Here is a 25,976-nt window from a genome sequence, read left to right as displayed (position 1 = left end):
GGCCTAGCTGAACACAGAAATTACATGCAAATACTTGGACTTCCTGGACAGATTTACTAATCAAGAGTAAATCATAAAATATGTTCCCACATGAAAAAGTTCTACTGTTTCTTAGTTAAACAGTTTCAAGTGCAAGCTGAACATTGATTTCTCAAGAATATTTACCTTAGTGTAGCTGAAGGGCTACAGTATTTATGGGAAGCCAATGGTAAAAGAAGACACCCACACCAAAAGGAAAGCAAGGGTCAGTGCTCAAAGAATAATTCATTTTGTGAAGCTAAGCCAAGAGCCACAGGTCTTTGATGAGAACATGAAAGAGCACAGGAACAGATGAGAATAAAAGGACAGAGCAGGATTTATCCTCATTTACTCCAGTGCATGCAGCCACAATGAGGCTTTTTGGATTTTGCCTTTACCAGTGGTTGCTGAGGCCACTCCAGCAATGACAGCTACAAGAGGACACTTGGATTTCCTGAACAATTCAGGGATGTGAAAGAGCAACAGAAGTTACTGTCCTCACATGACAGCTTCTGACTGCTCAGAAGGACTCACTAAACCAGTAAATCCATGCTGGACCAGAAGAGAAAGGAGCATTATCACTAATCTTCCTACTGAAAGAAGAGCTGATGGATCAGCTTGTGGATGGCTTTCCTGAGCCTTCCACAAAACTGCCTTGCCCTGTCCCCACTGGCACCTCTTCATTTCTTAGAGCCCAGGGTGCAGTAGAACTTGGAGAGAGAAAAAGAGCGAATGGGCAGGGTTTTCCCATCACCTGGGTGGTGCTCCCCGATGCCCTGCAGCAGCTCAGGGGGGTGCACACAGACATTGTTCTTGGAGTAGATGATCTCCCCGTCGAGCAGGGAGCAGGAGCCGCCGGCAGTCAGGGTCAGGAGGTCGGACGCTCTCGAAGAGGCTCGACGGAGGAGTCGCCCCAGAGACATCGCCAGGGAAATGTTTCCATCATCTGTCAGCTCTAGCCAGGAGCCCAATCCAGAAGATCTGCCGAGAAGGAGGAAAAAACAGTGTGAGAACCAAAATAACGACAGCTCAGCACGTGCCACCCACTGGCTGAGGACGAGTCTGCCGTCAATCCACACCTGGGGCCAGAGCCCACTGATGCTGTGGGTCTGTAACATCACCTCCATGCCCCAAAGGTGCTCAGGCACAGCACCCCAGGGCATTTGGCTCTGCCATGAAGAAACATGAAGGCAGCAAAACGCCACAAGTGAACAGCTCCTGTGGGAGGAGGCAGAACAGCAATGCTGCTCACTGACATCCCCACTGAGGGAACAGCTCAGCCCGTGGATGTGCCTGATGTGTCACTGACCCAGGATGTCACACAGCCAGAGCTGATCCCAGAGGTTCCTTCAGCACAGAAATGGCTGAGCCCACAGCACTGAGCATGGGGCTGCTGCTCCAGCCACAGCATCTCCAAAAACAACAGCAATCAAACCCAGTTCATCGCCTGCTTGCCATTTCTGTGTGCTTGAGGTTTTCAGGGCTGCGGTTTTTTCCTATGAGGTTGTTTTTGGGTTTGGTTTGGGTTCTTTTGAGCCTTGCCAGAGATGAGGCTTGAAAGCCCTGTGTTCACCAGGGGGGCAGAGCCTGGACACAGAGCATGGCACACCGACTGAGGGCAAACATTTCACCCACCCAGAGTTACACAGAACTGTGGAACACAACCCCCAGCTCACCCCAAATAAGCTCTGTGCTCAAATGAGATGTGCTGCTTGCTGGGGCTGATGATGAGGAGCTCTGCAGTGGGTCACCCAAGCTATAAAACACTCAGCAGATGGACCAGGACGTGTTGGAAGAGCAGGAGGGTCTCACACAAAGCAACCCCAGTGCAGAGCAGGCTCTCTGCAGCCATCCCCAGCGGGGAAGCACCAGAACCACGGCAGTTTCTGTTCTCCACGGGACAGGAGGAAACTCCCACTTTTGTTCCTTTGTGTTTACAGGCCCAGCTTGCTGTGCCCAGGCCAGTGTGAGCCAGCAGAGCCCAGGCACAGCCACGCTCCCAGGCCTGGGGGAGCTCAGCCCGGGGTGCTCCTGGGGACCAGCCCCACACTGGGATGCAGGGCATGGCCACGAGAGCCAGAGAGGAAAACCAAGCAGGAAATAAAGCCCTGGCCTGGGGCACCTTTTGAGGAAATACTTAAGGGCCTAAGCAAGCATTGTGTGATGTTGAACAGCTCTGATTTCTTAATCTGGTTTTGATGGCAAATCCAGCCAGCCCAGGAGGGCAGAAGGCAGAAATGGCAAAGGGGCATCTCCCAAAGGGCAGAGGGAGGGCTGCAGGCAAGGAAAATAGCTGTCCTGCCTCTGACAGATTGGGACATGCAGGAGACTGCAAATGAGGCTGCCAAGCTGTTGACAGAGCCTTCATTAAAGGACAAACTATTGGTTTAACTGCAATGGCCACATTTGTCAGCTCGAATCACAGCAGAGGCAGTTCCTGCCCTTCAGCCTTTGCTGGGCTTGATGGAAGAGCCTCAGCCCTGCTCTGTACCAGCAAGGGCTCAGGATAAGAGAATCCCTTTGCAAGTCCTGCACACTCCTGACTCCTTCTAGCACCAGACACATGTATCCTCATGTCTCAGCCCCCAAAACCAAACACCAGCCAAGCCCTAAGCTCATTCTTGTCCACATTGCCAAAATCCACAGTTTCAGGCTCTGGGTTACACCTGGCAGAAAGCCATTTGCCTCAACCACATTTAAGGAGCAAAAATCACCTTTCCTCTCATTGCACCCTGCAAGAACAGACAGTAAATTCTGGTGCAACTTCTCCTTCCCCACACTGAGTTACAACACGCTGTTTCCAAACAGGGCCAGGGGAGTCAGGGCCAGGGATGTGGAGCCACCTGGGCCTCCAGCACACCTGGGCAGGGTCCCCTGTCAGCACAGCACTGGCTGCAGCAGCACAGACCTTCATCCCTGTCAGCGACTTCCTCAGAGCCCCAAAATCAGGGGATGCACAGGAGGAAGGAGGCAGCAGCTGGCTGCTGCTGCTGGCCAGGCAGTGCTTCCTCAGGAAACACAGGGACAGGAGCTGGAGAGGCACCTGAGAAACAAGAGGGCCTGTGATGTCCTGCTGCAGCTCTCTGGGTGCTCCCACGAAGGCAGGGGAGGGTCAGGACGTCCCTGCCAACAGAGGCAGCACTTAATGAGTCTTCAGCAGGCACAGAAAGAACAAAGAGACAGGTAAAGATCAAAAGCTGCTCCCTGGAAAGCCAGGGGAATTGAAAGGGAAGGCTTGCTTTGATCCTGCAGAACACCTGTTGTTCAGCACTGCCTGCATGTGCAGGTGGAAGGTGCTGCAGGTACACACAGGGCTGGGAAGGGGAAACCAAAAAAAAGACAAAAGGTTTGGAATAGAGTGTCCTGCCAGCTCAGAAATTCAGTCTGATGGACTTGCCTTGCAGAAGAGCTGCACATCAGAAATCAGAGACCACTGCAGTGCTGCAGACAGTAGCCAGACACTCTGGGATATATAAATATCACCAGGAAACTCAATCCTTGCACTGTTCTCACGGGCCAGGGAATTCTCTGTAGCTTTGGTTGAGGGATTAATGAAAAACAGATGCAAGTCACAGGACAGTTTCAGGGAGGGTGACAAGAGCTATCTGGGCCAGGGAGAGAGATTGCCAAGGCAAGATAAAAGTGAGGGAAACGTATTAAAAGTCCTCACACATGGGAACTGTCACTGCCAAAGAAAGGAAGAGCTGTCGATGAAGGACAGGAGAAGCTGTAGGGCAGCTGAACTGTGGCAAGGAATACCCAGCGTTGTCATTCTAGCAGCTGGGACAATGGTGCACCAGAACAGGGAACCCCAAGGGGCCATTTACAACCCTGGGGTTTCAAAGGCCACAGAAATAAATACCCAGTCAGTCCCAGTGGGGACCAGATGGTGGACTGGACCTCTGCAGGTCATCTCATCTACTGGTACAGCCCCAAAAGTCCCTGAAACTCAGCTTGGGAAAGTGCAGCTCCTCCCAAAACCACAAGAGTTCATACAACACAAAGCAGCGAATCACAGAGACCAAATCTGCAGGGTTTGCTGTATTCTCAGCCCTCCTCCACGTGGGACAACATCTGCACACACAATCTGTGGGGCCTGGGTTGTGGGGAGAGGCGGGAACTGCTGCTGCCTCTGGGAAAGCAGCAGGAACCATCCCACAGCTCAGGCAGCAGAAAATCAGCACCATTCAAAAAACCCCATTTTTCATATTAATGTCATATTTATCTGCTGATCTGTGGGGATTCTTCTCAGTGTGGCAGAGCCAGCTCAGCTCTCCAGAAGCTGAAGCACTGCGTTAGCTGATAAGCTCTTGCTGAGTGCCAATATTTATTAAGCACACACACATTTTCTTCTCCCACACATCAAGCATTGCCACTAAAAATCTTCTCTCCAGCTCCTGTGCCTGTTCACACGGCCCTGGCTGCTCTCCCAGTCGGTGCCAGCACTCCTCAGCTTGGTGAGTGAGAAAGTGCTGGGGAGCCAATTCCTGCAATCGCCCTCGGAGCCTCTTCCCCAGAGCCTGTCCAGCTCCAGCCAGCAGCATCCAGCCTGGCACCTCCCCAGGGCGCCCTTCCCTGCTCAGAACCATCCCCAGGATCCTGTTTGCCTTGGCGCACTGCTCCTCGCTCGGCACCTGCCGCTGCTCCAAACGCTGCTGCCGCTGGTGGCCGGAGATTCCCGGGCTACCCAGGGATGTGACACAGCCAGCACATCCTTGGGGCACCCCGAGGAGCCCAGGCCGGGCTGGCTGCAGCCACAGCTCCAGGGCTGAGCCCTCTGTGCGCTCCTGCTCACGGGGCACATTCACTTTACCGGCCTCATAACCGAGGCGCAGGGCTCTGGAGGCGAAACGTGACTCCTGCAGCGAGCCTGGGCACGGCCAGAAACACGGCCAGAAACACGAGCGGCCAAACAGCAGCACCGCGCTCGAGTGCGAGATGTCTTTGGGAAGAAAAACGCAACAGGATCCTTTTCTTTCTTGCCCTTAATAACTGGAATTCAATTTTACATGTTTAAGGAGTCTCTGCAGCAGTGGGGCTCAGACGCCGCACAACCCCTGCCTCTTTCCCCTCTTGGGAACAGCAAGTGCCAGGTTGGGAAGTCTCAAGCACAGAGCAGCTGGAGCATGGAGGAGCCTGGAGTCAGGACTCAGCTCCTCCAGCCCCCGGGTGCATCTGCTGTGCCTCCCTCAGCTGGTCCCTCACTGATCTCTGCTCCTCTCCAGGCACACGAGAGCCCTTGTCCCACCTTCCCTTCGTGTTACAATACCTCGACATTGGGAAGAAAAAGAGAAAAGCTTTCCAAACTCCCCCCTGTGCTGGAGCCAGTGAAGAGGATCCAGCCAAATCAAGGAAAAGCATTTACCATGGGGAGCCACTCTGAAGTCATCCTGTCTCATGGGGAGAATTATGTAGGTCACCAAGAAGTGTTTCATGGCTGCCCTGCTGGAGCAGCAGTGGGTCACAGAGCAAGAGCAAAGGGATGGGAACAGCCAAAATCCCCACAATTCCAAAAGCAGTCGCTACAGCGGGACTGGCTTCACTCACATGCATCTCAGCTGAGCAGGTAAAATAGGGGCAGCAGCCTGAATCCTGCAGGGCTGTGACTGCAGGGATGAGAAGGGAAAGGGAATGCTGTGTCAGGGCTGGCTGCTCCCAGCCACACCTGCTCAGGCATCAGAAGGCAAACAGAAAGCAAACAAAAGGCAAACGAAACTCACCAACAGCACACGCTGTCACTGAGGCACTGTGTGTGCCACATGTCCCTCTGCCCCTGATTTACCAGCCTTTCATGTCACTTGTCTGCACTGCTCAGGCACAGGAAAGCTTTTATGGCTTTTTATTTCCAACATCCTGTTGCTGTGTCCCGATAACACCCCCAGGACTCGATCCCCAAGGAGCAGCAGCTCAAGCACAGCAGTGTGGAGCCCAGCTCGGTGGGTGAGCTGCCTGCTCTGTTCTCAGTGTGACAGACATCAGACCACGCACCTCTCTGCCACTGGACACCCAGAACTTTCCCTTTCCTTCCTATTCCGAGGAGAGCTAAGAACAAAGCACCTCTGCAAAACAAGCCCGAGACCCGAAAGGGCAGCTCTCCAGAGGAAGCAGCCGAGTTATTTTACAGTGTCAGCAGCACAGAGAGCAGTGTAGCACCCACAGCCCCTGCCTGCTCCTCAAACCACTGCCAACGATCCTCCATCCACCTTCCCCGTGGGTAACGGGGTTCAGGCAGATGTTGGGGACACCTGGGAGAAGACCAGCTCCCCAAAAGGAAGGAAAACATTGAATCACCCCAAAATGCACGGAGCCGCACCGAAAGAACAGAGGAGAAAGTTTAAGAACTATTTACATTTCCATCAGCGCCCCCGGCGGCATCCCGACCCCCGGCTGGCATCCTGACCTCCAGGCAGCATCCCGACCCCTGGATAACATCCCAACCCCTGGATAACATCCCGACCCCCGGCTGGCATCCTGACCTCCAGGCAGCATCCCGACCCCTGGATAACATCCCGACCCCTGGATAACATCCCAACCCCCGGACAGCATCCCGACCCCCGGACAGCATCCCAACCCCCGGACAGCATCCCGACCCCCGGACAGCATCCCAACCCCCGGACAGCATCCCGACCCCCGGACAGCATCCCGACCCCCGGACAGCATCCCGACCCCCGGACAGCATCCCGACCCCCGGATAACATCCCGACCCCCGGACAGCATCCCGACCCCCGGATAACATCCCGACCCCCGGATAACATCCCGACCCCCCGATAACATCCCAACCCCCGGATAACATCCCGAGCCCCGGACGGCATCCTGACCTCCAGGCAGCATCCCGACCCCCAGACAGCATCCCGACCCCCGGATAACATCCCAACCCCCGGATAACATCCCGACCCCCGGACAGCATCCCGACCCGCGGATAGGATCCCGACCCCCGGATAACATCCCGACCCCCGGACAGCATCCCGACCCCCGGATAACATCCCAACCCCCGGATAACATCCCGACCCCCGGATAACATCCCGACCCCCCGATAACATCCTAACCCCGAGCAAGCTCCCGTTGTCCCGGAGCACCCGCCCGCTCCCGCCGCCCTCCGCGGGGCTCCGCCGTGGGAAGGGCGGACAAAGAGCGGGATCAAGCACGGAGCTGCCCGGGTACCGGCAGGATCCCGGTGCCGGGCCCGGGGGTCCCGGGGCAGCGCTACAAGATCCCCCGGCCCCCCACGCCCCGCCGCCCCCGGCCCGGCCCGGCCCCGCCGTACCGGCACAGACGAGCCCGGGGAAGCTCCCGGCGCTGCCCAGCCCGGGGCGGGCTCGGAGCCGCCGCCGCCGCCGTTCCCGGCCCTGCGCGGAGCCGCTGCCGCCGCCCGCCCGCTCCGTACGGCCCGCGGGGCTGTGCCCGCGCGGCGGCCCCACCCGTCCGCCCGGCCCGGGGCTGCTCGGCCCGAGGAGGGCACAGGGGACCCGCCCGGTGCCGGTACCGGGGCCGGAGGGGACAGAGCGTGGCCCGAGCCCCCCCGCGCCCCGGGATGGTGTGGCCCCGAACCCCCCGCCCCCCCCCCCCCCCCCGCGGGCCGCGGTGGTGCGGCCCGGGCGATCACGTGAGCGGGTGTTGATGCGTTGCCTGGCAACGGGAACATGGCGGAGCCGCCGCGGGTGAGTCGGGGCTGGGCCGGGCCGGGCCGGGCCGGGCCGGGCCGGGCCGGGATGGGATGGGATGGGATTGCCCGCCCGGGATTGCCCGCCCGGGGCTCCTCCGCCGGCCCGCACCGGGCTGTCCATCCCATCCCGCCCCAGCACCGCCAGTCTGCCCCACTGCTCCCCCAGTCCCCGTCTCGTCCCCTCCTCTCCTCTCCCCTCCTATCCCGTCCCGTCCCGGTTCCGTTCCCTCCACCGCTGGCCCGGTACTGCCCAGTCCGGTTCCACTGCAGCCCGGCACTGCCCGTTCCCTCCACCACGGCCCGGTACCGTACGGCACGTCCCGGTACCTCCCCCGTGCCCAGTGCCGCTGCTCATCCTCTCTTTAAACAGAGAGGAAGAAGAACAAGAATGATTAAACTACGTGTTGTGCTGGCTGGATGAATTTCTTTAATAAATCTGCAAGGGATTTTTTTTTAATAGATGTGAACTAGAAGCACGTGGAACTGTAAGTGGTGTGGAGAAGTTTTGTAAGGATCTTTACGATCTCAGGGCTTGCTGGGTGACTATTTTTGTAAATGAGATTAAACTTCTAAATTAAACTTCTGCGCCCTGTGGCAAAAAATACCACAGCATTAGAATTAAATGCAGATGGCAATGTGCTGCCCTGCTTTTCACCTGTGCTGTGTGCCAGGCCAGGGAAGAATGGCAATGACCGTGGAGAGTCTGTTCCTCTGGAGGAGCAAATCACTGCCCCTGCAGGAGGAGAGGTCTGGCTGCAGGGCTGCTCGTGGGCTCTGCACAAGTGAGACACTATCATTATATTTTGGGAGGGCTGGCTGTAGAGCCAGGCCCTTGTGCTGATCCTTTTGCATTGTTCATGTCCCGTGACAAGAATGAGCAGATGTGCAGGGGTGAATAGAGTTAGATGGAAAAGGTGGTTTATATTTCATGAAAAATCCCCTGAGACTTTCCCAAACAATGCAGAATGTGACCAGCCTTTGTCCCCCGCCCAGGGTGACATGGAGCAGCCAGGCCCAGGTGGAGGAGCCTCTCCCCCTCCCTCGGGAGCACCTGCAGCCCAGCCAGGTACCCCCAGTGGCTTTGCCACAGCTCTGCTGTGTCCCTTTGTGGTCATTGTTAACCCAGCCAGAGGCACAATGCTGTGAAACCTGATCCTGCTGCTTTGCCTTTTTCCTTCTCTGTGGCCCAGGGAGTGGAGCAGGATCCAGCTCTCACCATGCAGGGCCGAGCTCTGAGCTCCCCAGTGGCCATGGCAGCCAAAGAAGGGAGAGGGCAGCCGAGGAACCTGAGAGGAGAAAACGGAGGCTGAAAAAAGGAGAAACAGAGCTGCTTGTCCTGGACCCAGAACATGTGAGGAGTCTTCAAATCTTGCTGTTCTTTGCAGGGCTGGTGTTTGTGTTTCTCTGAAATGTGTGAGGTGAGCTGTAAGCAGTGGCTGTTCAGCTGCACTGTGTGTGAAATGTGTGAAAATCAGCTTTGCCAGAGTATTAACTGCTGCCTGTGCCACTCAGTGCTGACCCCAGAGCTGCAGGCTCAGAAGTGAGCAGTGCACTGGGTTCAGAAGTGAGCAGTGCACTGGGCTCAGAAGTGAGCAATGCACTGGGTTCAGAAGTGAGCAATGCACTGGACTCGGAAGTGAGCAGTGCACTGGGTTCAGAAGTGAGCAGTGCACTGGGTTCAGAAGTGAGCAGTGCACTGGGTTCAGAAGTGAGCAGTGCACTGGGTTCAGAAGTGAGCAGTGCAGTGGGCTCAGAAGTGAGCAATGCACTGGGCTCAGAAGTGAGCAGTGCAGTGGGTAAATCTGGTCCCTGCAGTGCCCCTGAAAGAGAAGAAGAAGAAGAAGAGCCCTCCTTGCAGCAAGGGTGGGTTCTCAGATGTGGCTCTTCTGGCATGGTTCTGATTCTCAAACATTCTCACTTTTTGGCACCAGCACAAACCCACTCTGTAACATCTCTCCCTGGCAGTGAGAGTAGCTGAAATAAGCACACAAGTGTCTGTGGCAGAAATAAGTTGTTTTATTGGGTGGGGAACATAGCAGTGAGGCTTCTTCATAATCTATTTACACAAGTATTAATATTAACAAGCTTTACTGCTGTCCTTTACAGCCTCTGATGACAAGATTCCAGGCTGCCCTGAAGAACTACCTCACCAAGCAGATAGAACAAGTGAACCTGGACCTCCATGCAATGGTACCCAGCCCCTCCTTCGCCTCCCCACAGCCCCCCCTGCCCAAACTGCTGGGACACTGCTCCCCATCCCTTGTGTCTGCAGAGAACAGCCATGAAGAGCAGCAAGGAGCAGAGGGAAGAGCTGGGGGTGATCCTTTATGGGGCCCAGCAGCAGCTGGGGCAGCTGGAGGAGGAGCTGGAGAAGAGCCACGAGCGCTGGTGGCAGGCGGCGGCGGCGCGGCAGCAGCTGGAGGAGGAGCTGCAGGCCCTCAGGGCTGCTCACAAGGAAATGTGTCACAGCACCGAGGGAGAGCGCAAGAAAGGTGACCCAGGCAGTCCTGGCAGTGTTTCCCAATTCTAGGGCTGTGTGGAGAAATTAAGTGGAATTTAAGGCGAGCGCCGGATTGGAAAATGCAGCAAAATAATTAATCAGGAATAATGAGCTCATTGAAAAGTTTCATGGATTCTCCTGGAGTTCTGTGAGCTGGGAGTCCAGGAATTGCTTGCCAGGATCTTTGGTTGTGGAGCTGTTCTCCAGAGCTGATGTAAATGTGTGTCCTGGGGAGGGCTGCTTATCTGATGTGTGAGAGGTTTTGCTTCAGGAGCTTCTGTATTTCTTCCTCTTTTATCCCTGTTTAAGGTGTACCCTACAAACAAACTTCTCTGTCCCTACAACCAAACTCCTCTGTAACTATTTTGCCCCTTGTCCCCCCAGTTTCTACAATGCAGACCCAGGTTGAAAACCTCGCCTTGGAGCTCCTCTACGTGCAGAGCATGGACCAGGAGATGCATCACAGGCTTTTACTGATGAAACAGTCAGCAAGGAGGGCTGAGGCAGACAGGATCCAGGCTGAGGTGGAGAAGAAAAAACAGGTACCAAGAAAAGCTGTCTTTGAAATAAATGAATGCAGGTGCCAGCAGTCAGTCCTGGAGGATGCTCCTCCTTGTCAGGAGGAAGGCCAGAGCAATTGAATCATGGAAAATGAGTGGGGATATTTTTCTCAAATAACTGAAAAAAAAAAAAAATCCAGAGGCTTTTCTGAAAAGGAGGAGAAGCCCTGCCTGCCCCAGGATGGCAACACTGCCCAGAGGGTTTGCAAGCCTCAGAACACTCTTCCCTCGAGGAGAAGGGGTGTGGGGGAAGGAGGACATTTAATGAAGAAATATCATGGGTACAGGGCTCGAGAATGATTCTGAATCACAGGATTTCACAATGGAAAGTGAACTTTGGGAATGAGCAGAGCCAGTCGGTGCTGGAGCTCCCTCTGCTGCCTTCCAGGACACAATCCACGGGTACTGCTCTGCAGAATTCTGTGCAAACTGTTGAAATACAGTGGGGTTAGGAGGGGTTTAACAAAGGATTTTCAAATATACATTATTAAGATTCCCAGTAGCTGGACAGGCGAACTCAGGGCTGACAGGAGGGATTGTGGCTTCAGAGCTGACCTATTAATTTACTGCTGCAACTGGAGTAATAAACAGTCAGCAAAGGTTTCATTCTCCTGCAAGTCATCCCTGCTGCAGTCCTGAGCCCTTCCCATGAATGAGAAAGTTTCAGTAGGACTCCAATCTAACCCAGCTGCCAGTTTTAATTCCTTTTTTAGCTGATGTTATTATTAATTCCTTTTTTAGCTGATATTACTGTTGTAGGACACAGCTGGTTTAGGCCGAGGTTCCGTGACTCACCCTGGACTGTTTGGCTCTGGCTCTGCAGGACCTTTTCCTGGACCAGCTGACAAGGAGAGTCCACCAGCTCCAGGAACAAATTGCTCTGTTTGAAGCTCAGCTTGTGGCCCAGGCAGAGGACACAAAAGTGACCCGGCAGGCAATCACTGAGGTAGGAGGGCCCTTGTCCCCTGGGGTTAATATTTCCCTTGGCAGGGCTGACCCCTTTGGCCCGTGCTCACGTGGTGTGCACAATGTGGGACAGAGTTTCACAGTTTGTTCCTGTTTGGAAGAATGAGGAGGTTTTTTTTCTTTTCCTTTGTCCTTAAGAAGTGCCTGTAAATCACTTCCTTCTGCCCTTCTCAGCAGTTTTGTCATGCAGACCTGTGCTCTGTGGGCTGCTCAGAAATGAACCAGCCACGGAGGTGAATCTGATCCTGCTCAGCACATTATGAACAGGAAAAGAAAAAAAAAATTGTACTGTATCACAATCTCTTTTTTTTAACACAGTGTAGATTCATCCTGTCTGCCATGTCTCTGTTCCCCAGGCTGGGCTGGAGGTCCAGGCTATTAACATGGAGAAAAAGAAGCTGATGGAGCACTGGAACAGCAGCTTGGCTGGAATGAAGCAGAGGGATGAGGCCTATGTTGTCACTCAGGAGCTGCTGAGGTATGGTCTGAAACCAGGCCCTGAGGACACCTCAGATTTGGACAGGAGGGATTCTAGAAGGGGATTCCAGTGGGGTTTAGGCTCCTGTGGGGCTCAGCCCTGTGTGGGCAGGGCCTGTCAGGCAGAACAAGTTCCCTGCTCTCAAGTACATAATAAATGTAAAGGATGAGAAGCACTTTCTTTGTTGCTGCTTTCTTTATCCTAACCACATCTCTCCCTCGGAATGTGGGGGGTTCCTGAAGCTGCTTAGAGTTTTTATGATCATGTTTTATTCCTTTAAAAGAGTTCTCTCACCTTTGCAACATTTCTTACTCCAACGACCTGGATGTCAGGAAGGGTTTATCTCTCATTAGCAGGGTTTTGTGAGGCCTTTGGAAACGTTCAGGAAAACCTCCCTGTATTGCCAGAGGAAGTGTTTATTTGCTCATGAGCCTTAAAGCTTGACTGAATCTCTGAGAACAAACAATCTGCTTTTATGTGGTGACATCCTGGTCGGAATGGGGGCTGGGACAGTACTGAAAGAAGGAATCAATTTCCCTACACACATTTACTTTTAAATCTTAATGTCTCCATCCATCTCCTGCTGACTCTGCACTGTCACAGCAGCTGAGCCCTTACAAACATCTTCCTTCTTGGGCAGTTGTTGTTGCAATAATGTGTTTGAAAAGAGGAATTTGTGGGTGGCTGTACAGCACCAATCCCTGTGATGACTTTCCATCCTCTTTGCCCCTCCAGCAACTACAGACGTGACCTCAAGTCCCTAGAAGGGGACATCCATGGCTGTGGGAGGTCCATCAGGAAAGAGGAGGAGAAGAATGAGAACCTTGTGAGGCTCCTGAACCGCTCCCAGAACGATGCCAGTGTGACAAGGAAGCTGATTGCCCAGTGCCTGCTGGAGCAGGAGGCCCTGCAGGTCCAGACTGGCACCTACACTCGTGTTCTCCATCAGACAGAGGAGGCCCTCAGCAGGACCAAGATGGTGAGGACAGGCCATGGAACACGAATCCTTTTGCATCCCTGAACTGAATGCCCTTCCTCAGACAGTTGTAGTGATCCTGTGTCGGTGTTCCCACCTTTCAGGACCAGGCTGCTCACCTGAATGAGCTGCTGTCCATCAGGAAGGGGATAGAGAAGGGAACTTATGCCAACGAGCAGCTAGAGAGTGAAATCATGGCAAAGCTTCAGGACCAGAGGATATCCAGCAAAGTTGCAAAGCACTTCTCCCAGCTGGCTGAAAAGCTTCGGAACAGAAAGAGCGACCTGGTATGGCAGCCCCCCTTGGGAGGGCAGGGCAGGAGCCACTGGGTCCCCAGCAGCGTTTGTCAGTGCCTTTGTCCTGGTTTCAGGTCTGCATTGAAGCTCTGCTGAGTTTGCCTCTCAGTCTGGTTCTCCCTGTGATCTTATTGCAGGATTCTGCTGCGTGTGAGAGAGCTTGGCCAAAAAGGCCTGACACAAACCACACTGTCCCTTGCCTAAAAAATGGGGCAACATGATGAGTATTTACTAGAAAGTATCAGCATTTCTTATGTACTAAAGAAAACCAGTGGACCTGTGGTACTTCTGTAATCTCATTTTAACTAACTTTCATTTCTATAATTCATCATGGAATGGGATGCAGGCAGCTCTCAGCTCTGAGGACGATCCAAGGAACAGTCCAACTGTTCAATCAGTCCAACAGTCCAATCTTTGATCCATGATAAGTTGCTCTCTCTGGGAGTGTAGAACTGGATCGCTTAGAAGGATTGGAAAGGTGAGCCCAGCCCTTCTCACACCTGTGAGTGCTGTGCTGGTTGTTAGGTGTGTGTGCCAGGTGTGCTGCAGAAGGGACAATGCTGGGATGTCCTGGTACTGGTGGCAGGTAACTGGAGACAGCTGGGGAGGCATTGCAGAAGGGATGAGTGAGGTCTCTTAAAGGCTTTTGGAATGTTTGGGCTCCTTGATGCCTTTCAACAGCTGTATGGGGGAGGTAGATATTGTATTACCTGGCAGTTGATGGAGAAGCAAAGATGCACAGAGGGTGAGTAGCTTGTGGCTTGTAGTACAGAGCTGGGAGTAGAATCTCCATCCTCTGACTCCTGAGCTGGACAAGTGGCATCACAACCCAACCAGGGGCTGCTGGGGACTCTGATGTGTTTTCTCTCTTGACATTCCCAGGAGCTGCATTTTTACAAGGTTGAGAATGATGTGGCCCAGATTATTCTGAATGCAACCAATACCAGCTGCAGGCTGACAGTTCACCAAAAAACACTCTGTGAGGTGGACAAGGAAATCAAAAATGTGAATGAACAGATCACCTGCCAGGAAAATGAGATTGCCAAGTCCAGGATCCTGGCTGAGAAGAAGGGAGGGATCCTCTGCCTGTACAACAAGAAGCTGGAGATGCTTCTTTCTCAGCAAGGGGTAGGTGCTTTTGTGTTTCAGTCCCAGTTTTGATTTTATTCTTTCTGGTGGCCACAGATGCTCCTGATCAATGTAACTGTGTTAAGTGTTGGGTTGTTCAAACATTCAGGCACCAGCACTGTGATTTAAAAGCTGCATTGGTTAATGCAGGTGTTTGTTTATCAGTTCATAATGCAGTGAAGGGAATTGTGAAATGAGGGTGTGCCTGGCACAGATCCCTCAGGGACTTGTCTGCACCTGATGAAAATGTCAAATGGCATCAATGAGTAAATGGGATCTTGTTGGAAAAGTCTGCAAACACTGAGCAGGGGAGAATGGGGCAGGCAGTGAGATTTCAGTGGTTTGAGGGTTGGCCCTATTGGGGTAAGACCTAATGGATACCCATGGGCAAATGAGTCCTGTGGCACATCCTCTGCAAACCTTGGAATGTCCAGATGCTGTAAACAACTCAGGCAGCTTCTGCCTGATTTAGCCCAAACTTTGCTCTCTACAGGGGCAAGAACTGGGCCCACTGGAGATCGAGATCAACAAGCTGAACCAGCAGATAGAAGATTGCAACTCCGAGGCAGTGACGTTGCAGAAGTACTGGCTGAGTGAGCAGAAGGAGCTGGTGAGGCTGACACAGGAGAGGGAGGAACAGATCACCTCCCTGGACACGCTGCAGAAGCAGAGCATCATCATGCAGCAGAGGAAACTGCGCCTGGAGAGTTCGTGTTTCCTTAACGTTCAACTCTGCCTTGAAATGTCCATCTGTGAAGGGAGGGAACAGGGAGGGGAGGGTTACAGGAGGGAGAGCTGGGCCTGCCCCAAAGAGTGCTCCTGGCATGTGTGAGCAGGAACACCAACAGCCCAGGCACTGCTGCTGATTGCACCTGGTTACTCCTATAAGGACTGATCCTACTGTCCTGACAGCCAGACCCTAAGTGACAATGTCACCTGTTACACTTGTTAAATAAGGTTTGAAAGTAGTGGGTGGGTAAATGGCCCCAGCAATGACTGCACTTTCCTTGGCCAAACCCAACTTTTTCCCACAGGAGTCTCTTTCAAAACCTTTTTTTGGTTTTTGAGCTTGTGGAAAATCATTTTGGCTGGGATCATTTTGTGGGACATGGGTGGCTCTGCCTGAGGTGTTGCCAGCTCTGAGAGCCATTTGTCACACCTTGTCTCTGTTCAACCCAATGCTCAGGGGGATTCTAAGACCTTTTTCTGTTCACCCATAGATGAAATTCAGCAGGAAATAAAAGAGCAGAAGGACGTGGAACGGCACATGAAGAACATGTCAAATGACTTAATAAAGTTGAACACATTGATCAACAAGAACAACAGCAGCGTTGAGAACCTGCAAAGTGGCAGGATTGTCACAGAGAACGAGTTTGTGCAGTCTCTCAAGGTACTGAGGCACCTGGCACCTCAGTCCCAGGGCTCAGCCTCCCCTGCAGATCAGAGGCAAACAGTGATCCTGGGAAACCTTCTCAGCCTGACAACTCTGTATTGTTCTGTTCTTCCCAAATCTAGGCAGCAGAAAAAGAATCCATGGAGATGCAGGAGAGGCACAGTAAACTGACTGAGGAGAAGGAAAGGCTCCTGAACAGCCTGGTGGAAGCAGAGTAGGTACCAGAGTGCCACAGTCCTGTGGGACTGTGTCCACATTCCCATTCTCCTGTAGTCACCAAACCTGGCACCAGCAAATGTGCTTCTAGCCTTCCTGGAGAAGGGGATGAATGTTTGAAAGGTGTTTCAGCAGTCTCTGGAGCCAGCAGGAGCTGGGAGGATGTTGGCTTTAGCAGTTCCAGCGTGTGTGAGCTGGACATTGCCAAGATCCATATGGGAAGGCTCTGCCAGGAATTGGCAGTGCTGCACTGGGCAGGCCATTGGGGGTCTGTCTTTCTCCTTCCTTCCCCTTTCTTCTCTGAAGGCATCAGATCCTGCTGTGGGAGAAGAAGTTCCAGCTGGCAAAAGAGATGAAGGATGCCACAGATGCTCTGGTGGAACACGGCGAGATCCATGACATGAAAACAGAGATTCGGAGGATGCAAGTGAGGCTCTGGGAAGGGGGGCTGAGGAGGGGAAGCCACCCAATGTGCTTAGCCTTGGAGTGGCTGAAACATGAGGCAGGAGATGAGAAACAGGCTGGAGAAGTGGCATCTTCAGGGCCCAGGGTGGGACTCTAAACCCCTGCAGCTCGACTGGACCGAGCACATCCAGCCCACACATCCTGCATTCCCCATGCCAGCCTCAGCAGGATCTGGATACTCCCAAGAAATCTATTTAAATTGCAGTATGTCTGCCACCTGATTATGTGATCCTGATTTATGTGCAGTTTTGATTACTAAATATTGCATCACTTTAATCACTGGTTTAGGAAAGTGTTCCCTCTCCTGGCAGAGAAGCTCATCCCCTTCATTCTCAGGATGCTTCTGCTTTTCTGCTTCTGCTCTTGCTGATGAGGTTCAGAGTAACATTTTGAGTATTGGTGCAGACAAGTTGATAATCCAGGCCTCTGCCTTCAGATCCTCACACAGCAAACCAGGTTTGGACTTGGACCAAATCTGGCCTGCAGGCACTCCTGTCCCATATATCTGGTTTATGCTGCTGGGATGTGCCCCCTGGCCAGCTTCCCTGGGTGCTATGGGCAAACATTTGGGATTCTGAGGCTGGTTGGTGTCTTGGCCAACGGCAGGTGCGCTATGGGCAGCTGCAGAAGCAGCAGGAGATGCTGATTCGGGCCATGGAGGCGTGTGTTTCCCAGAGAGAGACAATAACAGATCGGGCAGAGGCTCAGAGCAAACTGAAACACGGCACCAAGAGCGACGTCCAAAGCAGGAAAGAGGACCTGAAGAAGAAGATCAGGGAAATCCAGGAGGTGAGCAGGGAAAGTGGGGCTGCAGGAGCACACACAGCTGGGGTTGCCCTTGTGGTGAGGAAAATCATTCATTGAAAATCCCCCAAAACCCAGTTCTGGGAGGATGGTCAGGAGTGCAGCTGAACTAGAGAACTGAAATCTGCCATTCCCTTCTCTTCCATTTACTAGAACATTTATGAATGCAACCAAACCATGCAGGAGCTGGAGACCATCCAAGAGTCCCTCAATGACAACTTTTCAGAAAAGCAGCAGGAAGTGTGCCAGCTCCAGGCTGAGACTGAGAGCCTCAGCTTGGACAGGGAATATCTTCAGAACAAGAAACGATGGGTGAGCACATGCACTCCCCTACAGCATGGGAGCCAGACAGAGCCTGTGCTTCCTCTGCTTCCTCTCTGTCCTCAGCTGGGTGTGCTGTAATGTGTTAGAGGCACACATTACCTGAGCACATTTTGGGGGCTCACCAAGAGCCAGCTTGGTGAAACCCTGTCCTGGCGAGGGTTGCCTTACAGATGTGGGAATTTCTCGGATTTATGGAATTCTGTGACATCTGTACCCCTCCAACACCCGGGCTGGGGGTGCTGTTTGGCTGTTATGGTGGGGAATTCACAGCACTGTCCTTCCCTTGTCCAAGGTGATGGTCGCAGCACCATCATGACACGAGTCCCGCCCGTGCTTTTCCTGCTGTCACAGCCCCTTCTCTTTTTGCTTTTCTCAGAACCTGTTGGAGATTGTGGCCCACCAGGCACGCCAGAAGCAGCTGCAGGCACTGAGGCAAGGGAAGTACAAGGCCCTGTGCCACACTGAAGAGGCCTGCACGAACCAGCAGGAGAAACTGGAGGATCGGCTGCAGACCATTAACACCATCGTGCAGCAGATCCAGGAGGAACAGCCCCAGCACCAAAGGGCTCTGCAGTGGCTCAGTCACTGCTTGACATCCAAGCTCGGGTTGCAGAAAGCCTGAAAATACATGAAAATACATGTAGTCTCTTTTATATTCTTCCGCAGGCTCCAGACTTTGTAAATAGATAAATAAAAGGATAGATAAGCAGGTGCGGGGTATAATATTTACTTTGCCGAGCACAACGTTTATTTCAGACGTTCCATTGTAACCTTTCGGTATGTTTCTGTTTACGTTTCACTTTCTCTGCCCCAAGCAGCTCCGCCTCCCCGCCCCGCCCCGGTGGATCCCGATTTCCCGGCGTGGGGGCGGCCCAGCCCCGGCAGCAGCGGGGCCGGGTGGCTCCGGGGCGGCGAAGGGGCCGCGCGGTGCCGGTGCCGGTGCCGGTTCCGGTGCGTCCCCGCTGCCGGGAGCGCAGGCCGGGCCATGGGGCCGGGCCCGGGGCTGGCGGCCGCGCTGCTGGCGCTGCTGCTCCCGGTCCCGGTCCCGGCCTCGGCGCGGGGCCCCAGCGCTGCCGCCTGCGAGGTGTCCCCGGGCGGCCGCTTCGACTGCGGCCCCGAGCGGCTCCTGTCGCGGGCGGGCTGCGAGGCGCGGGGCTGCTGCTACAGCCCCGGGCCCGGGCCCCGCTCCGCGCCCGGCCCGCCCTGGTGCTTCTTCCCCCGCGGCTACCGCAGCTACCGCGCCGAGAACCTGACGGCCACCGAGAGCGGCTTCTCCGCCCGCCTGCGCCGCGAGGCCGCCGCCTTCCTGCCGGCCGCGGTGGACGAGCTGCGGCTGGAGCTGGCGCTGGAGACCCCGGCCCGCCTGCGCTTCACGGTGCGGCCCGGCCCGGCGGAGCCCGGTGCCCGTTCCCCGCTGACCGCTCTCCCCACAGCCCCGGTGCCCGTTCCCCGCTGACCGCTCTCCCCACAGCCCCGGTGCCCGTTCCCCCTGACCGCTCTCCCCACAGCCCCGGTGCCCGTTCCCCGCTGACCGCTCTCCCCACAGCCCCGGTGCCCGTTCCCCGCTGACCGCTCTCCCCACAGCCCCGGTGCCCGTTCCCCCTGACCGCTCTCCCCGCAGCCCCGGTGCCCGTTCCCCCTGACCGCTCTCCCCGCAGCCCCGGTGCCCGTTCCCCCTGACCGCTCTCCCCGCAGCTCCAGGACCCGGGGCCCGTTCCCCGCTGACCGCTCTCCCCGCAGCTCCGGGGCCCGGTGCCCGTTCCCCGCTGACCGCTCTCCCCGCAGCCCCGGTGCCCGTTCCCCCTGACCGCTCTCCCCGCAGCCCCGGGACCTGGTGCCCGTTCCCCCTGACCGCTCTCCCCGCAGCTCCGGGACCCGGTGCCCGTTCCCCCTGACCGCTCTCCCCGCAGCTCCGGGACCCGGTGCCCGTTCCCCCCTGACCGCTCTCCCCGCAGCTCCGGGACCCGGCCCGGCCGCGCTATGAGGTGCCGCTGGCCACGCCGCGGGTGCACGGCCGAGCCCCGGCCACGCTGTACGGGCTGCAGGTCAGCCAGGAGCCCTTCGGCCTCGTCGTGTGCCGGCAGCGCAATGGGAGAGTCCTGTGAGTGCCCTGAGCCCGCCTCGGGATTCGGGATGGGAACCCGCACAGCCCCGCAGTGCCAGCACGGCTGCAGGGACGCTCCGGTTACAGCATGCGGTGGCTGTCGGGGCTTTACTTTCACTCCCTCTGCAGTTCCGTGGCTGGACAGGGACCCAGCAATCTCAGAGCTCACCCAAAACTTGTTTTCATTTCCCGTGGTGATGAGCGCCCGCGTCCCTGCCCAGCAGCGGTGGCCCCTGCTCGGTGCCTCCCTCCCAGCTGCTGGCCGAGCCTCCCTCTCTCTCCGCAGGCTGAACACCACGGTCGCACCCCTCTTCTTCACAGACCAGTTCCTGCAGATCTCCACCTCCCTGCCCTCCCATTTCATTTCGGGGCTGGGGGAGCACCTGACACCGCTGTTCCTTGACACAGCATGGACCAGGGTCACCCTCTGGAATCGGGACATGGCACCTGCGGTACGGAGCGGGGCTGAGGGAAGGGGACACAGATTCATCCGAGCTCCTGGGGTGGCCCTGCGGCCTCTCCTGGGGCTGGGGAGATGTGTGTGTGCTGGTTCAGCTCTGGGCCTCGGCCATAACACTGGGCAAACCCATGGGACCCTTGTCCTCAGCCCAGGTTTGTCCCCCTGGAGCTCTGAGCTGCCTGGGAGCGTTCGCAGGGCTCTGGCTCAGGGCAGGGCTCAGCTGAGGTGACAGAGTTGGGAGCACAGCCCTGGGCTGGCACCTGCAGCCAGTGCTCCTGACCCGAGGCCGGGGCAATCAGGTGGGTGTGGGGGTCTGCAGCAGAGCCTCACTGGCACCACACCGTGCTCTACTCCAGCCCCACGTCAACCTCTACGGCTCCCACCCTTTCTACCTGGTGATGGAGGACGATGGTTCAGCCCACGGTGTCTTTCTGCTGAACAGCAACGCCATGGGTGAGTCCCGTGGGGCACCGGGCGTGGGCCTGGCCCTGTCCTCATCCTCAGCTTCCTCCCCTGGCCCTTGTGCTTCCCCAGACGTGCTCCTGCAGCCCAGCCCGGCCCTGACCTGGCGCACGACAGGAGGGATCCTGGACTTCTACATCTTCCTGGGCCCTGACCCCAAGAGTGTGGTGCGGCAGTACCTGGATGTGGTTGGTATGGCTGAGCCATGGCTGGGATGCTGTGAGCCACGGGGCCCTGCAGGGCTCAGGGGGCACTGCAGGGCTCTGGGGTGGCCCAGAGGGCTCTGGGGTGGCCCAGCAGGGCTCTGGGGGGCCCAGCAGGGCTCTGGGGTGGCCCAGGGCTGGGCCATCCCTGCCAGCACCCACTCTCTGCCCTCCAGGGTTCCCCTTCATGCCCCCGTACTGGGGCCTGGGCTTCCACCTGTGCCGCTGGGGCTACTCCTCCACGGACATCACCCGGCAGGTGGTGGCCAACATGACAGCAGCTCGCTTCCCCCTGGTGGGTCTGGGCTGCTCCTGGGGCTGTGGGGGCCTGAGGGGCTTCCTGGGTGCCACAGCAGCATGAGAGGTCCCTGCTCCAGCCCCAGCCACGGTGCCTCCATCCACAGGATGTGCAGTGGAACGACCTGGATTACGCAGATGCCAAGAGGGATTTCACCTTCAACAAGAAAAGCTTCAGGGACTACCCAGAGATGGTGCGGGACTTCCACAGCCGCGGGCTGAGGTACATCATGATCGTGGTGAGTTGCACAGGCAGGCTGGCGCAGCTTCAGCTGCCCCAGGGTGGTGATGAGGGCAGGGCTGGCTGTTCCCTGCTGTTGCCCTGGCTTTGTGCCCTTCCAGGACGCTGGGATCAGCAGCTCGGGGCCCCCTGGCACCTACAAGCCCTACGACGAGGGCCTGAGGCGAGGGGTGTTCATCAGAAACGCCACGGGGCAGCCCCTGGTCGGGAAGGTGCGTGTGGGGAGCAGCCCCTGTGCCCACAGACAGGGCTTGCGTGGCTGCAGGACCCCCAGAGTGAGGGGGAAACTTTTGGGGGGCCGTGGTGGAAGGTGGGGGCTCTGTCCAACGCTCTCCCTCCTGCAGGTCTGGCCAGGCCCCACGGTGTTCCCAGACTTCACCAACCCAGAGACTCACGAGTGGTGGCACGACATGGTGAAGGACTTCCACGAACAAGTGCCCTTCGATGGCATGTGGCTTGTGAGTGGCCCTGTGCAGCTGCTGGCCCTGGCTCCTGCCCTGCACTCTGCTGGCACCAGGGCCATCCTGTCCTTTCCTTCCCTCCCAGGACATGAACGAGCCGTCCAACTTCGTGGAGGGCTCCCAGGATGGCTGCCCCAACAACAACCTGGAGCATCCCCCCTACGTGCCAGGTACAGGAGGGGGTTCCAGCCCTGCCCAGGGCTCTGGGGAAGCCGGGAGGAGCCCGGGGGTGCTCTGAGCTCCATCTCTCCCCTGCAGGTGTGTTCGGGGGCCGCCTGCAGGCCGGGACCATCTGTGCCTCCAGCCAGCAGTACCTGTCCTCTCACTACAACCTGCACAGCCTGTACGGGCTGACCGAGGCCATCGCCTCCCACAAGTGAGCCTGGAGCTCCTGCCACAGCTCCTGCACACGCTGGGGTGCAGAGCTGGGAGAGACCCAGCGTGGGCAGTGTGGGTGCTGGGTGAGGGCTTGGTGTGGAGCGCAGGGCCCTGTGGGAGCCTGTGGGAGCCCTGTGGGAGCCCTGTGGGAGCTGGGGGTGCTGAGCAGACCCCTCCCGCTCCCAGTGCTCTGCTGAGGGTGCGGGGCAAGCGTCCCTTCGTCATCTCCCGCTCCACCTTCGCCGGGCACGGCCGCTACGCCGGGCACTGGACCGGGGATGTGGGCAGCGACTGGCAGCAGCTCTACTACTCCATACCAGGTATGTGGATGTACCTGTGGGCACCGGGCCTGCACCCACAGCCCTGCTCCCCCTTGCCCCCACAGCCAGGGCCGTCTCCACAGGCTCCGTGCCCGGCTGCTGCAGAGCCCTGGTGCCCTCTGTGCCCTCTGCAGAGGTGCTGCTCTTCAACCTCTTCGGGGTGCCTCTGGTGGGTGCCGACATCTGCGGCTTCCTGGGCGACACCAGCGAGGAGCTGTGCGTGCGCTGGACCCAGCTGGGAGCCTTCTACCCCTTCATGAGGAACCACAACGACCACGGCACCCGGGTGAGCCCTGGCAGCCCCCACCTGCCGGGCAGGGGGCTCTGGGCCCAGCTGGGGCTGCCCTGCCAGCGTGGGAAGGTGGCTGCTTCAGAGGCAGGGCTGTGTGCCCCCACGGCTGGGAGAGTCCATTCTGCATCCCTGAAATGTGCCCTGCCTTCCTCCCCACGTGGGCTGAGCATCCCCTGGGGCCGTTCCCCTCCCTTGGGGCCGTTCCCCTCCCCACGTGGGCTGAGCATCCCCTGGGGCCGTTCCCCTCCCTTTGCTGGGGCCGTTCCCCTCCCCACCTTGGCTGAGCATCCCCTGGGGCCGTTCCCCTCCCGCAGCCGCAGGAGCCCTTTGCCTTCAGCCCTTCCGCGCAGGCTGCCATGAGGAACGCCCTGCGCCTCCGCTACTCCCTGCTGCCCTTCCTCTACACGCTGTTCCACCGGGCCCACAGCGCTGGGCAGACTGTGGCACGGCCCCTGTTCCTCGAGTGAGTGCCAGCCCCGCCGGGGCTCACCGGGAGTGCCTGCAGGGTGTCCTGGTGCTGCCCTCCCTCCCCTCCTTCCCCAGGTTCCCCACAGACCCCAACACGTGGACCGTGGACCGCCAGCTCCTGTGGGGCGGGGGTCTGCTCATCACCCCCGTGCTGGAGGCAGGACAGACCAAAGTCAGCGGCTACTTCCCAGCAGGGACGTGGTACAGCCTCACAGGGGTGGGTGCTCCTGCTTTGCTGTGGCACCTCGTGCCCATTCCTGCACCCCACCGGCCCCCTGGGGCTGTCTGTGGGTCTGGTGTCTCACCTGCCTTTCCTGGTGGCCATTTGAGGACTCTGGCACTGGGGCACCTTGTGCCTGCTCTTCCCTCTCTTTGTCCCCGTGTAGGACTCCACCATCCACAGCAAAGGGCAGTGGATCCTCCTGCCAGCGCCCCTGGACACCATCAACGTCCACGTCCGTGCAGGGCACATCCTGCCCCTGCAGGTGAGTCCCCTCTGCCCCGTGGTGACACCACAGTGACCTGTCTGAGCAGCCTGGGGGGGTGGCAGTGCCCACACCGCTGCCAGGACAGTGCCAGTGGCTGCAGGGCTGGGGGCACAGCTGTGGCAGTGCCCTGAGCTGTGCCTGCCCTGTGCCCCAGGAACCTGCCTTCAGCACTGCCCAGTCCCGTGGGAAGGGCATGGCCCTGGTGGTGGCGCTGACCCCGGATGGCTTCGCCAGGGGAGAGCTGTTCTGGGACGATGGGGAGAGCTGGGAGAGCTTTGAGAGGGGCGACTACACCGAGCTCCTCTTCCTGGCCTCCAGCGTGAGCACGGGGAGCTGCTGGCAGGGGCTGGCCAGGGCTCCTGGTGGCCCTGGCACACCTGTGTCTGCTCTGTGGGCAGCAGAGGGGCAGGAGGTGTGGTGGGGCACCTGGAGGAGCCCTGGTGGGTGCACGAGGGGTGGCTGGGAGCACAGGGTGCCATCCCTGTGTGCCCTGGGTGCACGACGGGTGGCTGGGAGCACAGGGTGCCATCCCTGTGTGCCCAGGATGCACGAGGGGTGGCTGGGAGCACTGGGTGCCATCCCCATGTGCCCAGGATGCACGAGGGGTGGCTGGGAGCACTGGGTGCCCTCCCTGTGTGCCCAGGATGCCGTGCTCAGCCAGCTGCTGCAGGCCAGTGCCCACCTGGACGGGGTCCTGCTGGAGGCTGTCACCGTGCTGGGGGTCACCAGCCCTCCCCGGCGAGTCCTGGCCAACGGTGCCATCGTCAGGGACTTCTCCTACCGCAGTGACACCCAGGTGAGTGCTGACTCCCAGCCTGGGCAGGGCTGGTGGCCAGGAAGGGACCTGGAGTGCAGCTGTGGGGCCAGCACTGTGCCAGGCTGTGGCTCTGTGAGGGGCAGGACTTCCCTGGGCTCTGACACCCCTGGCTGGCTCTCACCTTCCTTCTCCCCTCAGGTGCTGAGAGTCCCTGTGTCGCTGCCCATGTGGGAGCAGTTTGTGATCTCCTGGTCCTGACCAGCGTGGGTCACAGGGAGAGCCTGTGCTGCTCCCCTGGAATCCGAGGCCAAATCCATCCCATCCCCTGTACCCTGAGCTGTCCCTGCTCTTCCCACACTCCTGGGCTTGTTCTCCCTCTGGCTGATGGAGGGGTGTGCACTGGACTGGCAGAGGGAGGGGGGCCTTGCACAGCCCCCAGGGACAGGGAAAACCTCACCATCATCAAATTGGGAAAAAAGACCCAAGTGCCTTGTGAGACAGCAAACCAGTTACCCTGGGGGACTGGTAACTGGGGCACAGAGTGCAGGGAGTTTGCTGGCTGTGGTTTTGGGGAGGAGGATGTGCCGGGGCTGAGGGAGCAGTGCTGTGAATAAAGCTGCTGTTTGCTGGGAGCAGCCCCAAGCCGTGTCCTTGTCCCCTCTCCTGGCCCTGAATATCCCCAGCCCCCTGTCCCCAGCTGGGACACCCCAGCTCTGTCCCTGCCTGGAGGTCTCCAGTGGGACCCCCTGTGCCCCTTGAGGGCTTTCCCCATTTCCCAGAGCGCTGGGGGCCCCCAGCTGTTCCTGCAGCCTTGGCTGTGCCACAGAGGCCCTTGGCCTGTCCTGCTGCCTCTAAGCTGGGGGCTGCTGCAGGGCCGTGCTCAGTTCCAGGTGAAAATGGATCCTTATCCTCCAGAGGCTTTATTGAGGGGCAGCTTGGCCCTTTGGCTCCTCTGGCTGAGACCCAAGGCACCAGGAATCCTCAGTGCCGTGGGGCCAGGCAGTGTTGGCAGCAGAGGGCAGAGCCTCGCGGTGTCACCCAGGATTTGGGGACCAGCCCATCGTGCCCCATGGGAACACAGCCCTGTGTGGGCACAGGTGGGGTCTGAGCCCCATGGGAACACAGCCCTGTGGGGGCACAGGTGGGGTTTGAGCCCCATGGGAACACAGCACTGTGTGGGCACAGGTGGGGTCTGAGCCCCACAGCAGTCGGGGCACAGGTGGGGTTGGAGCCCCACAGCCCTGTGGGGGCACAGGTG

General features: G+C 57.5%; 3 protein-coding genes across 5 annotated transcripts in view; 2 read left to right on the top strand and 1 right to left on the bottom strand.

Annotated features, from left to right (window-relative positions):
- TBC1D16 (TBC1 domain family member 16) overlaps nucleotides 1-7,521 on the bottom strand; it is a 32,824-nt gene extending 25,303 nt beyond the window's left edge. For all 3 annotated transcript variants that reach the window (XM_036394774.2, XM_036394775.2, XM_036394776.2), the window contains exons 1-2: nucleotides 7,283-7,521; nucleotides 773-999 (exon numbers count right to left, since the gene is read on the bottom strand). In XM_036394774.2, the coding sequence (XP_036250667.1) occupies nucleotides 773-941 (169 nt within the window). In that variant the 5' untranslated portion in view covers nucleotides 942-999; nucleotides 7,283-7,521. The remainder of the gene's footprint in view (nucleotides 1-772; nucleotides 1,000-7,282) is intronic.
- Nucleotides 7,522-7,637: 116 nt separating this feature from the next.
- On the top strand, nucleotides 7,638-18,496 carry CCDC40 (coiled-coil domain containing 40). The gene is made up of 18 exons (XM_036394315.2): nucleotides 7,638-7,676; nucleotides 8,675-8,747; nucleotides 8,872-9,032; nucleotides 9,788-9,871; nucleotides 9,954-10,173; nucleotides 10,566-10,723; nucleotides 11,565-11,687; nucleotides 12,064-12,185; nucleotides 12,921-13,164; nucleotides 13,266-13,448; nucleotides 14,340-14,585; nucleotides 15,079-15,292; nucleotides 15,806-15,975; nucleotides 16,101-16,192; nucleotides 16,501-16,621; nucleotides 17,266-17,448; nucleotides 17,617-17,775; nucleotides 18,164-18,496. Exons 1-18 carry the CDS (start codon nucleotides 7,659-7,661, stop codon nucleotides 18,407-18,409), a joined length of 2,817 nt encoding a protein of 938 aa, XP_036250208.2. The 5' UTR covers nucleotides 7,638-7,658; the 3' UTR covers nucleotides 18,410-18,496.
- A 183-nt stretch (nucleotides 18,497-18,679) lies between these two features.
- Nucleotides 18,680-25,360, top strand: GAA (alpha glucosidase). Its single transcript, XM_036394838.2, has 19 exons — nucleotides 18,680-19,162; nucleotides 19,743-19,888; nucleotides 20,178-20,343; nucleotides 20,708-20,804; nucleotides 20,886-21,005; nucleotides 21,193-21,311; nucleotides 21,421-21,552; nucleotides 21,656-21,766; nucleotides 21,899-22,012; nucleotides 22,101-22,185; nucleotides 22,274-22,391; nucleotides 22,580-22,713; nucleotides 22,848-22,999; nucleotides 23,320-23,468; nucleotides 23,549-23,690; nucleotides 23,860-23,958; nucleotides 24,116-24,280; nucleotides 24,605-24,757; nucleotides 24,917-25,360. Exons 1-19 carry the CDS (start codon nucleotides 18,773-18,775, stop codon nucleotides 24,974-24,976), a joined length of 2,652 nt encoding a protein of 883 aa, XP_036250731.1. The 5' UTR covers nucleotides 18,680-18,772; the 3' UTR covers nucleotides 24,977-25,360.
- The last annotated feature ends 616 nt before the right edge of the window (nucleotides 25,361-25,976 follow it).

This window comes from Molothrus ater, chromosome 19, assembly GCF_012460135.2.
Source record: "Molothrus ater isolate BHLD 08-10-18 breed brown headed cowbird chromosome 19, BPBGC_Mater_1.1, whole genome shotgun sequence".
Taxonomy (NCBI): Eukaryota; Metazoa; Chordata; class Aves; order Passeriformes; family Icteridae; genus Molothrus; species Molothrus ater.
This window is presented reverse-complemented; position numbering and strand designations above follow the sequence as displayed.